This window comes from Dermochelys coriacea, chromosome 1, assembly GCF_009764565.3.
Source record: "Dermochelys coriacea isolate rDerCor1 chromosome 1, rDerCor1.pri.v4, whole genome shotgun sequence".
Taxonomy (NCBI): Eukaryota; Metazoa; Chordata; order Testudines; family Dermochelyidae; genus Dermochelys; species Dermochelys coriacea.
The window spans coordinates 46,282,228-46,296,029 of NC_050068.2; the positions used below are offsets into that span (position 1 = coordinate 46,282,228).

Consider the following 13,802-nt stretch of genomic DNA (forward strand, 5'->3'; position numbering starts at 1 on the left):
GGCTCCCCACTGCCTCCCCCACCCACCTCTGGCCCCTGCTGCCTCCCCTGACCCTCCATCCTGTTCTCACTTTCAGGTAACATTGTAAATAAGAAACTGGCAGCGTTATCTCCTGTAAATGTAAACAAACTTATTTGTCTTAGCAATTGGCTGAATAAGAAGTAGGACTGAGTGGACTTGTAGGCTCTGAAGTTTTACATTGTTTTATATTTGAGTGCAGTTAGGTAAAAAAATCTACATGTCTAAGTTACACTTTCTGATAAAGAGATTGCACTACAGTACTTATACGAGGTGAATTGAAAAATACTATTTTTCATCTTTTTATAGTGCAAATATTTGTAATCAAAACTAATATAAAGTGAGCACTGTACTTTTTGTATTCTGTGTTGTAATTGAAATCAATAGATTTGAAAATGTAGAAAAACATCCAAAAATATTTAAAATACATTAAAATTGGTGTTCTGTTACTGTTTAACAGTGCACTTAAAACTGCGATTAATCGCAACTATTTTTTTTAATCTTGTGATTAATTGCAATTAATTGTTTTAATCAGTTGACAGTCTGAATGATAACCTACTACTGCTATCAGTTACTGAAGTGGCAGAGGTCTGTGCTGTGGGTCAAAGGTTCTAACCCTACTGCTGAACCACGTGGTGTTAATATGGTTCCACATCTTGGAATTTCTATTTGTGTGGTTTATGTTTGTCTTCAGTTTACTTTTATAAAAATTTAGACAATTATATTTACAAATGTTACATTAAAAGACCCCCCCTCCACCCTTGCCTGATTCAGTGCACTTGATGGACCATGCTCTGGGAATTGATCAGGTTTGTGTCATAAAGGAGGCTGTTGTCTGCAGGACCCCGTTTCATTTGTTGTGGAAGTTAGAAGGTCTGTAGTGAATGAGGCAGGAAACTGCAAGAGAAAGGATGGTCTTATGGTTAAGGCAATTGAATGGTGGCCTGGAGAACTGGATTCTATCCCTGTCTCTGCCAGTGAGCTCCTTACACCAAACTTAAGGAAGTGTAGCATAGTGATTAGTTCATTGGACTAGGACACAGGAAACCTTTGTTCAAAGCCTAGCTTTAGCACTGGTTTGTTGGGTGACCTCGGGCAAGTTATTTCACCTCCCTATGCCTAAGTTTTCCCGTCTATAAAATGGGAATAATAGTCCTGCCCTCCTTTGTAAAGCACTTTGAGATCCATGGGTGAAAAGTGCTGTATAAGAGCTAGGAATTATTATTGGTTGTTCCTTATTTCCTGGGTAACCAACTTTTGAGCCACTTCGCCCAGAATCTCAAAAGTATTTAGCAGTCTAAGTCCACCCTGAGGTGCCACTGACATTTTCATAGCTGTCACCTATGCCAGTCCCCTTAGGGGAATGGAAGTTGCCACTGGTCAGCATTTGCAAAATTGAGCTGCCCAGGAGCTGTGGGATATATGTAATTAGGGTTCAGGCAGAGTCTGGCTGAAACCCCACAGCCCCCAAACTGGGATTCTCAAGCTAAGTGGAGGTAATAGCTTTCTCACCAGTGGGGCTCAGCCCTAAGCATGCCTAACACCTGCCACCTGTCAGACCCCACAACAGGCAAGCTGCAGGCAGGCCACCCATAGGTTGAAGGGCAGCACATCATCCACACGAAAATGGAGGCACAGGGACACGTAGGGCAAGCAGGAGACAGATTGTTTCAGCTGCTGAGGCAGGGGCTGCCTTCATGGCTGTCCTGACTACAGTGCCTAACGCCAGGAGAGGGCTCATGGCTGAGGTTCCCACGTTGAGCAATGCACTGAGCCATGTGCACAAAGTCAGCCACCTAGGTGCCTCAGCACCTCTCCTAGCCCCTCCCCTCTCCTCACTCTTGACTCACTTAGGCAGGGCCTGCTGGCTTCCCAGAACCCCTTTCTTAGGCACCTGGCTCTCCCCAGGCACGTTACAGGGAACCGGGTCAGGGAGCTCAGGGCTGGGAATGCCACTGGATGGCAGAGCACCTCGATGTTGCAACACTTAAGTACATGTAAGGATCTAGGCCCTAGTGCCTGATCTGCAGAAGTGCTGAACACTTGCAGCTGCAACTGAAGTCAATGGGAGCTGTGCTTGAAGATACACAGTGCTACCTAATGCCACATACTCTGAGCAATCAGGGTTCAGGTGTCTCAAATTGGGGATTCAAAATTACCAGACACTTCTGACCTTAATCTCTTGTGCCTTTGTTCCCCATCTGTAAAATGGGAATAATACAGGGATGTTGTGCAGATAAATTTATTAATATTTGTGATGCACACAGATACTGTAATGATAAATACTATAGAAAAGCTCATGAGGAAATTAATACCAGTGGTTGAATGGGGTGCAGTGAACAAGGCATGGGTGCCACACCTCTAATGGAACTAAAATGAAATATTAAATAGCTGCTCGTTAAGTGAGCAATGACCATCCAGAGCACTGAATGAGGCTAGGGGGCCTGTAGAAAAAATTTGTATGGGATGATGTAATTAAAGACTGTACCATAATTCATATGCACAAGGGGGATGAACTAAGGTTGCATGGGCAGCCTTTATTCTGGCATTTCTTGACTTTGCAGCCTTAGTATTCTTTTAATGGAGTTCATAGAATATCAGGGTTGGAAGGGACCTCAGGAGGTCATCTAGTCCAAGCCCCTGCTCAAAGAAGGACCAATTCCCAATTTTTGCCCCAGATCCCTAAATGGCCCCCTCAAGGATTGAACTCACAACCCTGGGTTTAGCAGGCCAATGCTCAGACTACTGAGCTATCCCTTCCCCCGTTATGTAATATATGGGTGAGATCAAAAGAGAAGATTTCTGTGGGGCACTTGAATGGTTCTTGATGTGACTGAAAAATGCAAAAATAGAAAGGAAATAGTAGGGAAGAAAAAAATGCTTATTACTGCAGTATTGGGGGGTCATATAAGCACTTAGACAAATAATACCAATAAAAGTGCAATACATAATTCTTGGCACATTGTAGAGTACTTTGGCTGACAAGTTCTATATAAAGGTGGGTGAGCATCAGTAACTTCCACTGGCCAATGGATTAATAAACACAAAGGAGTTAAAGGCCAGTCCTTAAGAGTGGAGGAGTGCCTCACTAGAAGTACAGGGCCCCAAGCAACTCACAAGAGCAGGGCCTTACACTAATAAAAATGGACCCACCCTAGGACAACTGAATCCCAAAAATCTTAAAGACTGTGAAGTAATAAGAGAAAGTCTTTGTCCGGCCCAATTAAATGAAGATGCAGCTTCTGGATTGTTGCTAGAGCAGTTAAGAAAGGAGAATCTATTAAATTACAGACCTGGCAGCAGTTGAGGAGACAGATCCAAGAGCATGGGTAAGGGACAGAATTATATTGGAAATCAGATTAACAATAGACTTCTGAAGGATGTATTTATACACATAAGACCATGTCTGACAGATCTGGTGAAACAAGTGGGAATATACAAACCAGAATGGAAAATAAGGATGACTCAGTAGACCTAATTTATCTGAATTTCATGAAAACATTTTAATACTGTGCCATTTCATTACAAGTTGATTTCCAAAGTCAAAAAGCACAGTCCAGGGGAGATTTATTTACAGTGTTGTCTGTTGAAAAGTGTCTGTCTGCCCGTGCTGTGCCCTGGGTGAAAGTTTCACATTTTTAAAATGTAATTCTAGGGTCTAAACAGTACACAGTTTAAAAAAGAATTTATAACGAAATAACCAAACCCCAGACAGAGACAAAAACTAGATTTGCAGAGCTAGGACTAGGAGTCTAACCATGTATCATAATTGTAAGAAATTCCTTGAAATCATTAGAAAAATCGAACAAACCAAACAACAGAAATGTATGTACATTTTGATGAATAAAAAAAAGTAGGTAAACTCTTCCATGGCTGCTTGGTCAGTAAAAGCAACTTCACCGAAGAACCCCTCCCCTGTTTTGTATAGGTTTGTGATACATAAACCGACCCAAAGTTGTCATCAGTCTTTGTGCTCTTACGATCAATTGAAGCTGAAAGGCACAATGTAAACACGTGTCACAGCCATCCCATCATCTGGAAACACCGATGTTACTATGCCAAAGACTTGCTGTAAGTTATCAGTGGAGAAAAGATGCCATATTGCTTAGAAGTTTGCATGTCTTGGACTAACCTCACTTCTTGGAGCATGAGCCAAGAGCAAATACCCTGAGGAAATCATGGCTTGGAGTTTCATAACAAGCGAGTTCTTACGCCATTTGGTTTCCAGTTTGGTTATCAGACATGTTTAATATGATAAAAATCAGTTAGTAACTGACTAAACATGAAGGATTCAGAAAACCTAGAGGCTTTTCATGTCCTTTTTCTCCATGTCAAATGCCTGGAAGTTTTTGTATGATACATTTGCATATGTAACATGCTCTGAACCCCATTCATCATTAAAAAGAGTGAATTATCTACCCCTCCCACTGCTGAAACAGGAATAGTGTGAATAGGGGTAAACCTTTAAAATTGCATCAGGCATCATGGTTACAGTGATGAAATGCTGAACAGAACATGGCTTCTCATACCAGCACGTCAATAAACATTCCACTAGAAATTCCAACTATAAGAGTCCCCTCCTTTAAGCCTCTGAAGTGCCTACCACCCATGCCTCCCCCAACTATTCCAAATACACACAAAAATAGACATTATTTGTACACAATTCTGTCTTTACACGATTTCAATAAGACTTGGGTAATGCAGTTAAAAAACTAGAACGTGCTTTTGGATCTTCCGACAGTCCCCCAAGTCTGGTAACGCATCACCCAGCTACCCTGTCAATAGTGTGGATGCAAGCAAAGAATGATGAGAGTCAACAGAAGGCAGTGTTAAAATAAATTCTACAGCAAGGGTGAACTGCAACCCTGCACAAAGGCCTATCCACCTCTTAAAAAAACTGAACACAAGTGGTGCCAAGTCTCTAGGGGCCTCTACTTGAATAGGAGGCTGGGGGATGGGGTTGAATTTCATCCAAGTGAATGATGTACCAAATCTGTGGCACTGTCCAGTCCAGTGAAGTATATCCTGATGTGGATTTGACAGTTGGGTGGTGGGGAGCGGGAAATATTGTTGCACTTACATGACACCCTCCCACTCCAGTAGCCTCAAACACATCAGAGTTTTGGCTTTAACTAAGAAACAGCCACCCACTGGCATCCAATGAGTAGGAGGATGCAGTGAGTTGTAAAGAGGAAGTCACGGGGACCCTAACGCAGGTGTGGTCAGTAAACCCACATGTACAATGGAGAACAAAAGGGATTTTTTTAAAACAACACACTTAACACTAAGTACATTTTTGGGTAAAAGGATTTAGAAGTTTCACTGAAACTTCCCAGTAAATATATGTCCAATAATCAAGCTCATGATGCTGAAAGTGTATCCACCTCAAGGCCTAAGAAACAAATATGCTCTTGTGCTAAAGGGGATAGCAGACACTCTCTTAAAATAGAAGACTGGGTCAATATTCATTCTGAAGTGAAGGCAAGAGAGAAACCAGCAGACCTCTCTGCTAGTAAGCACATTGGTTTGTTTGGAACACATTCCCCGTGCATAGGATTGGAAAGATCAGGTTTTGATTGTCTATTACTTTTGACAGATGATACGGGCGAGCATTTCTAACTATCTTTTTCAGTGTTCATGAGTGGAAATTTTTGTACTAACAGGAATTTAAAAATTTTAAATCAAGGCAATATTTGTATAAACTGTAGTGACCGACTGTCCAAAATATAACCAGAATAGTTCACGTTGCTGTCTGTTAACTGAACTGATAGCAACAGAGGAGGAAGCTAGATCTCTACAAGAGCAACATATCATATGATATGTTCTTCACTTTCCCTCGCTGTACATTTTTTATTGTTAGTGATGGAATTTCTTTTCACCCATTTCAGCTAAAGGGCAAAAATGACAGTGGCAGACATTTGCTAATTAAAACCTAACCTTTCCAACACTAACTCTAAACAGATGGTCACTAAAACTAGCAAAACAGAGCACTGAAGCCATTTGGGACTTCAGTCTGCTAACCATCCGCAGAGTTTTAATTATGGACCCATCCCTGCTTGCACTGAAGTCAATGGGTCACATTCATCCCTGGTAGAAAATTCATCCGTCCAAGTCACCAGGGATGAATTTAGCCAAATAATTTAACAGACGTTTGGTCACTGACTTCAACAGAAGCAATCAGGTCGTCTATCTGCCTTTCCTTCAAAAGATAGTTGAAAACCCACCCCAGAAATTATCTGAAAATTTACTTGCGATAGTTTTTGAAGCAAGCTGATGTTTTATTTTTCTATATTTTTCCACTGCATTTTTTTTAAATCAGTAGTTTTCAAAAGTGATTTATTTTTTAATTTGGAAAAAAAAAATCCCACTAAGCAACTAAGGTGATCAATCAATAGGGGCAAGTAAATAAAAATCAACAACTCAGGCTGACAAAGACTGCAAAGAGTAACAAGAAGAAATCAGCACCTCAACACATACATGAGGAACTCAACAGTAATGGAAAACAAAGAGGAAAAATGATGACAAAACCCAACAGGTTACATTTTTCATTTACCATTTTCAAAGGAAAAATATTTTAAAAAAAATCTAATAGGTTTTGCACATAAAAATACCTCTTTTTGAAACAGACCATTTGTTGACCTAAGTTTTCATCTGAAAAATGTTAAGAGGCTCTAGTGACTATACCTAAAAATAAACATCTATAGATCTCCCCTAGAAGGCACCTTCCCTCAGATATGTATGAGCAAATAGAGTTCAAATGAAATCAAATTCCTGAGGGAAGAGGCTGCCTTGAAAATTCCGACTGACCACATTTGCCACTGCCTCTCCTTTGAAAAAAAAGTGGCCAATTCTTCTTGCTTTCGTTATCCCAAAGAAGGCATCATTTCTACACCCAACTTTACATAAAGAGAAAAGCTCTGGCAGCTATACAAAATACTCTTATAAACATAGAATAATTACTGAACTATTTACAAAAAGCAGCTCAACTAAATGCAGGCATGTTCTTCACAACAGCAAGATTACAGCAGTATTTGCATGTCTTCCCTGATACGCAGCTTGAGCTATGTACATTTGGACATCAGAGGGGGAAAAAAGGGCTTCATATATTTAGCACAATCAGTGTCACTATCCTAGAAAATTTTTGGTGGAACTTTGCCTTTCAACTTGTGAAAGAAAACTTTGGACATGTGTACGTAAGAGATAATTTAACTGCCGTTTATAATTAAATAGGATTTTTTTTTCCTCTGAACTTTCTCACAGCAAAGGAAATGAAAGAAAAATGATCTCCCACCAAAAATTTCCCTTTTCTTCTAAGTGCTGCTATTTTCTGCACTTTATGTGTAATTAGCTGAGCTAAAGCAGTGGAACATGAAGACCAAGCAGGTCCCAAAGACGACAAAAAATGCAAGACAAAAAAAATAAGTTAACATTTATCAAAACATTTTTACAGCAAGCAATCTGCCTAAATTTAAATAGTTTTCCTTTCAAAATCCACCTTTCAACCAGCGCTCACCCCTTTCAAATAGTCATGCAGTGCTAAATTTTACAACTGCTTAAAAGCTGTAGCCCAAGTTGAAGAAATGCACTCAGCTGTTTTTGGTACCACAGGAAACGTTCCCTTCTCTGACATCAGTGGTTTTCTCTGACATCACTGCTTTTTTTGAGCATGTGAAGTGTACTAAGAGTGTCTCCGTTTAGGATAAAAGGATGAGAACTGCACTGTGGTTCTTGACTCTGACATTCTTCCTTCCCGCTTGAGTGGAATTCTTGGAATTTCACATGTCTGAGGAAAGAAGACACTTGACCGACAGTCAAGAGCCATTGTATAGCTCCAAGAGCAGGACGTGGCCTTTATTTTGTACTACAAGCAGCACATGGAACAGTGTTAAAATGATCCATGTGTTACTGAAGTCCCACCAGCTGGTATCACTGAAATGGCACTAGACAACTGTGCGGAGGGGTGAGTGCCCCCAGGAGCCAGTGTCCCCCCAAAAGGGGAGCCAACTTAGGGGAGAGTTGCTGCTGCAGCCGAGCAGGCACGGACCCCTCCCTTAGAGTAAAAATACAAGCCAGATGCTTAATTACATCTCCAATAAATGGAGTAAAGAAGCTGGAAATTAACAATTTCATAATGGTTAAATTTTAACTACAGCACTAATAGAACCAAAGAGTCCCAACCAACAATGGGAACCTGGAGCTTCTCTTACCAAAGTACAGCCAAACTTTCAATCCTTTGTCATTTTCTTCACCAGAGCAGGCAGGTCTAGCAGGCACAGGGAGAAGGGAGCAGGCCCGGGGCAGAGCAGACCCAAAAAGGGGAGCCTGCTTGACAATTTTGTTAACGATTTTGCATATATTTAATTTCTTTCACAGTCGCTTTGGCCTGCGAAGACCCTTCAAAAAGCTAATATGGCCCTCAGCTCATGAAGTTTGGAGACCCCTGCTCTACACCATTTATGCCCTACTTGGTTTAACAGGTAGAAGGATGGTCAAGTGGTTAGATCACTAGCGGGAGACCTGGCTTCTATTGCATGCTGCATGCCAAACTGCCTGTATGATTTTTGGGACAGTTACACTGTGAGCTGGGGGTTTGCTTCCCAACTTGAGAAGCCATACCTGTGGCTAGCTCTCAGTATAGTTGAAGTGGCAGGAGGTGCTAGCTGCCTGAATACAATCCCATGCAAAACCCTAGGCACATCCTTTGGGTGACTAACCCCTCACACTGCTGTAGCTACATTCAAGCTAGCACAGGTGTGTCTCCTGGAGCTACTGGGAATCACAGCCCCAACTTGAGGTATAGGTTTAGTATCCACTCTGGGGATAACATAGGGGCATTATAAGGACCAACACATTAAAGTTTGTGGAGTGCTCAGACATTATAGTAATGGGGCCCTTATAGATACCTGAGATACCTAGACAGAGCTCTGCTCAGGGTGGGAGAGAAGACTTTCACCATAAGGAACTGTCTACTCTGGAAAGTTTTTTCAGCATAAGCAAAGGAGTGAATGTAAGCCAATATAATTACATAGTATAACTCCTGTGGGGACACACTTACTCTGGCATAGGAGTCCCTTTTTTTCATTTTAGCGTACGTTGCTTGGGAAGGGATGTAAGCACAACCAAAAAGAGTCACTTGTATACCAGAATAAGCGTGTGGATTTAACTGCTTACACTTATCAGTGTTGATCAGGCCTTTCAGCTTACCTCAGCCTTGCTGGGCAGGAGGCGGCATGCTCCATTGTGTGAATGGCTAAGGGGACATTTTACATTGCACACGGGGGTTGCTTGGGAGACCTGACAGGAGCCAGGAGAGTCTCAGATACTTTCCCCCACAGAATTTTGAATACCGTGAGACTATTTTGTGCGTCATTTTCTACGGGCTTCAACCTGTTGTTCCCATTGAAGTCAAAAGCAAACTCCCAGGGTCAGCTTCTCTTCTAACTTTGACTGGCATAAATCAGGACTATCTCCATTGACTTTAACGGAGGGCTCTTTGGAGACACCCGCATCTAGCGCCACTGAACTACTTATACCGAGCAGATTTACAGCTACAGCTGGAGGCCCCTCTAGTGAGCGGTGGGGTCTGTTATTCACAGAAGCATTTGTCTGTAATAGCTGCATGAAGGAAAAGGGAATTCAGCCTAAGAGCAGCTCCCCTAAACGTCACGCCAAAGTTGCATTTTAAAGTATACAAGTACCTATTCAGAAGTTAAATACAATTAAAATAAAGCCACTGGATGCTTTTCTTTAAAATGTAACTCACTGTAGGCACTTCGTAACCAAATGGGAGATTATTTTTGGTGAGAGGCTTTTTTTTTTTGTGATACAGCCCACATCACTTGATCCAAGGATCTGATCTAGGAATGACATTAGCATTGCAGAGTCTGCTCCATTTACAAACAAGTACCTGGGGAGTTAATTCACAGGGCTACTGAAAGGACTTTCAGGAGGCCTAGTCTCATAGCAGCATTGAAGGTTAACTGGCACACAGAGGAGCGGTTTTCTTTCTATGCATTTAAAATAGAAGAGAGAGCGAGCGCCAGCAGCCTCAGGGAACAGTGTTGTTGGGCGTATGGCAGCGGTGCGGCGTTTTCCTTGGGATCCCTTTTAACTGCATCATCAAAGTAAAGCGAGCTTCAAGTTGCAGCAAGCAGGACTGGGAATCCCACACTCTGCTGCATGCATTAACTGAAGAAGAAGTTCAGGGTCCCAGAGATGAAGCTTTCTCATCTGAAGCGACGGTTGGGTTGCTCTTCAGCCGAAGACGCTATCATTTACCGCTGTCCGAGTTGGTGTCCGTGTTTCTTTCTGGATCTGACGGTGCTGAATATGGACCTTCCACGCTGTGCCCCATTCCATACGCAAAGTAAATGATAAAGCCTGTGGGAGCGAAAGAGGGGAAACGTCCGCACTATAACCAAGTGGAAGCTACTTTTCACACTTATAGGCCACTTAGTCTCAATAAAATGTATTGGCAGCTAATACTAATCTTGCTAACGCTTGATATTGTAGCAATATCCAGCATTGCAACTAAAGTCAATGAGGTTAACCAAGGACACGCGGGAGGGCAGAATTTGGCCTTACACATTTAAAATAAGTTTGGTTTCTCAACCTCAAATGGCTAAAAAGACACATTTTTAAACTCACCCACGAACATCCAGACAGCAAACCGTATCCAGGTCCCTTTATCCAGCTGCATCATGAGATAAACATTCACAAAAATACTCAGAATAGGAAGTAAAGGCAAAAGAGGTACCTGAAAAGAAAGAGAGGCCAGTGACGTCCACAGGTCATGATAACACAGAGACATGAATGTCCCTTGTAAGCCGGAAGCTGTGCTAACGTCCAAGCCTCATCTGCCAGAGGTTCCTGGAGAAGTGATGAGTCTGTCAAAACGCAGTTCTCCATTCTCCAAGGTGAGGACCACCATGAGGAACAGCCCTGTGTGCGCAGAAAGCCCTTTGGCTTGGATTTTCCCTCCAGGTGATGCCACGAACTAATCATCTTCCTTCCAAAGCCCTTTCCACTATCCTGCTCTGATACTGTTAGCAGCACTGTCTTCATCCTCCCCTACCTGGGAGTCAGCTATGGTTCCTCGCTGTCTTTTTCACCTCACATCCAGGACCCCACCTAATCCTGCTCCTGCTCCTCTTACAATTCATCCCCCTCCTCTGTGGCCTCCCTCTTTACCCACCCTCCTTATCCCAGTCCACCCAAAGAGCTGCTGCCAAAACCATCTCCCTTCACTGCTACTCTGGCCACATCATCCTATTTTTTGACTCTGCAAAAGATTCCTCTATTCCAGCCTCTCCTCTTCACCTCCTGGGCTCTGCGCTCCCACTTACATTTCAGCCCTCCTCTCTTCCACTTCCCCCTCCTGCTTCCTCGGTTCTGCCCCAAGTGCCATTCTTCTCACGCTCTCCTAACTTGGTGCCTCCCTGTCCACAGGACAGCCTCACAGTTAACATCTGCAAAGCTCCTTCATTCTCCTACGTCAAAACCCTGCCCATTCCATGGCACAGTCCAGCTTCAGTGACCACCTGTTGCTTCCTTTCTGTACTGCACCGACTATTTGTTCTGAACTGAATCAGTTTGTGCCCACAGAACATAAGCCCTTCAGGGTTTTGATCTGTGATTTGCTTGGCTCAGCTTCTCTTGCTGCACAGCACTCTGCTAGATAATACAAGAGAATGAAGTCTGTCTCCAGGGGCTCGGTAGAGGTGCAGTCAATTGTTAACATACTAATCTTTTGTTTTTGGGAATCTGGGTTTAATTTTGGTTTGGATCACAAGAGGAAAGTGAGTTTGGCGATCTCTGCCTAGCTCCCACAGGACATCTCTCTACATATTTGAGGGCTAGTGCTGGAACATCAGGAGTGCTCACAGTCAGGTTGGAGGTGCACTGGCAGTGGTGTGGGATGGCTTGCCCAGTGTCCCTGCCTGAACTAGACCCACCTTTAGCCAAGAAGATCAGCCCCTCACTAATATGCACCACAATTCCCTGTCTCTTTTTTCCTCTCACACACATGCACAGCCAGCTCCCAAACAGCTCTTTGCCCTTCCTTCCTCACAGGCTGCTTACCTTAAACGAGAGCTTGGTTTTGCTTTCAGGTTGTCTCCAAATAATTAAACCGACACTGAGGCAAAGGAGAACGAGCATGGCAATCATGATGATAGCCCACGCAGTCCCTTTTATCAGCAGGTCTTTGCCAAGGACAGTAAAGCTACAGCAGCTGATGATAAGTAAACCTGAGAACAAGACAGGCCAGTGTTTATTGAATTGTGACTGAGCAAAACATTTGTAATTTCTAAGCCAGCCTCTGCATGTGCAGCTTCACTGTTTGAGGGATTTATTTTTAAACCAGTCATTTAATCCATGGTTTTCTATGTCTGTTTTGTTGCCTCAGGCAAGCGTTTGGGCTTCAGAACAGTTAATCAAACATATAAATTATCGATTAAGATGCCAAGAAGAGTTTGAATGAGCTTCCCTAGACTGGCAGCCGGCTCACAGTACTCACCTATGATACAAGATGAGATGTTAACCACCAAACCAGAGAGTCTGGAGGGATCTGAGTTTGGGGGAAACAGAATGCCTTTTATGGAATAGTTCTCCTCCTCTTCAGGCAGAAATGCAGTCTGCGATTCACTGGTGCTTGCAGACTCGTTGGTGTCTGGCTCCTCCGTTGTACTAGCCATCTGGTAGGCCAGGTTAGGCTGCTCTGGCTGGTACCTTGGAGAAGGAAAACAAAACCAAAAGAGCACTGCCTTGGTAGAGGGTACAGTAAACTGTCATCCAGAATTAGAAGAAAGCTTGCTCAGAGCTCTCCACATGGTTACGGACACCTGCGAGGCTTCAAAAGACATGCTGTGGCCAAAATTTACTGAAATGGGAGCCACACTGGCTACTCGTCTGGAGCCGAAGGGAGCCATCTGGTATGCACACATGGAGGACACTGCACAGGGATTAGGCAACTGGAAGCTGGAGTATGGAAAACATACTGTAGGCAGCAACCCTGGATTTGGGAGGAGCATGGACAAGATGTCCTAATAGGTCCTTTCCCACACTCTTGTGTTAGCGTCCCAGAATTCAATGCTCTGTCCTTCAGCTGAGCAGAGGCTGCTCAGATCTAGATGGAAGACTGCATGTTGGGTCACATAGGCCCTGATTCTTAGGTGTGGCTGAGCTGTGCTCAACAGAGGACCCAGGGACAGGAGACAAAGGTGGCTTTTATGTCACCTTTGAACGCCCCCAAATCCCTTGGGCAGCTGGAGACCAGTTCACTCCCTTGAGCAATTTAGAACAGCCACAGGGCAGCTGTGTCACACCAGCTTCTAACAGACCCCCACAGGGCCATCACTCCAGTGGAGTAGCACCAAAACACAGCACCTAAGCAGTGGGTTGTGACAGTGAGTAATGGATATGGCAGTAGGGAACTGGCTGGCTCTTTTAATCATTCATTTCCAGACTTTCTAATGTTTGGAAGTTAATTCTGAAGGAACAACTATTTTGGTCTGGAGGCAGGATAGCTGGACTAGCAGCTAGGCAGCTGGCATGCTGTTTATTATACAAAACTTGATCATCTCACAGTTGCCTTGTCCTTGTTCCTCCCCCACCCCATCTATCCATTTATTTGCTGTACCTGCCTATTGTCTCATGTCATATGCTAAGATGGTAAGCTGTCTGCAGCGGGGACTGCTTTTTATTACATGTGTCCAGTATCTAGTACAATGGAGCATTGACACCTGATCAGGTGCTACCACAACAGAAAGAAAACACAAGCTTTC

General features: G+C 43.3%; 1 protein-coding gene across 2 annotated transcripts in view; it reads right to left on the bottom strand.

The window, feature by feature from the left end:
* Positions 1 to 3,502: 3,502 nt before the first annotated feature.
* Positions 3,503 to 13,802, bottom strand: part of SLC7A1 (solute carrier family 7 member 1) — a 60,823-nt gene continuing 50,523 nt past the window's right edge. For both annotated transcript variants that reach the window (XM_038398024.2, XM_043504364.1), the window contains exons 9-12: positions 12,536 to 12,747; positions 12,100 to 12,266; positions 10,666 to 10,774; positions 3,503 to 10,398 (exon numbers count right to left, since the gene is read on the bottom strand). In XM_038398024.2, the coding sequence (XP_038253952.2) occupies positions 10,289 to 10,398; positions 10,666 to 10,774; positions 12,100 to 12,266; positions 12,536 to 12,747 (598 nt within the window). In that variant the 3' untranslated portion in view covers positions 3,503 to 10,288. The remainder of the gene's footprint in view (positions 10,399 to 10,665; positions 10,775 to 12,099; positions 12,267 to 12,535; positions 12,748 to 13,802) is intronic.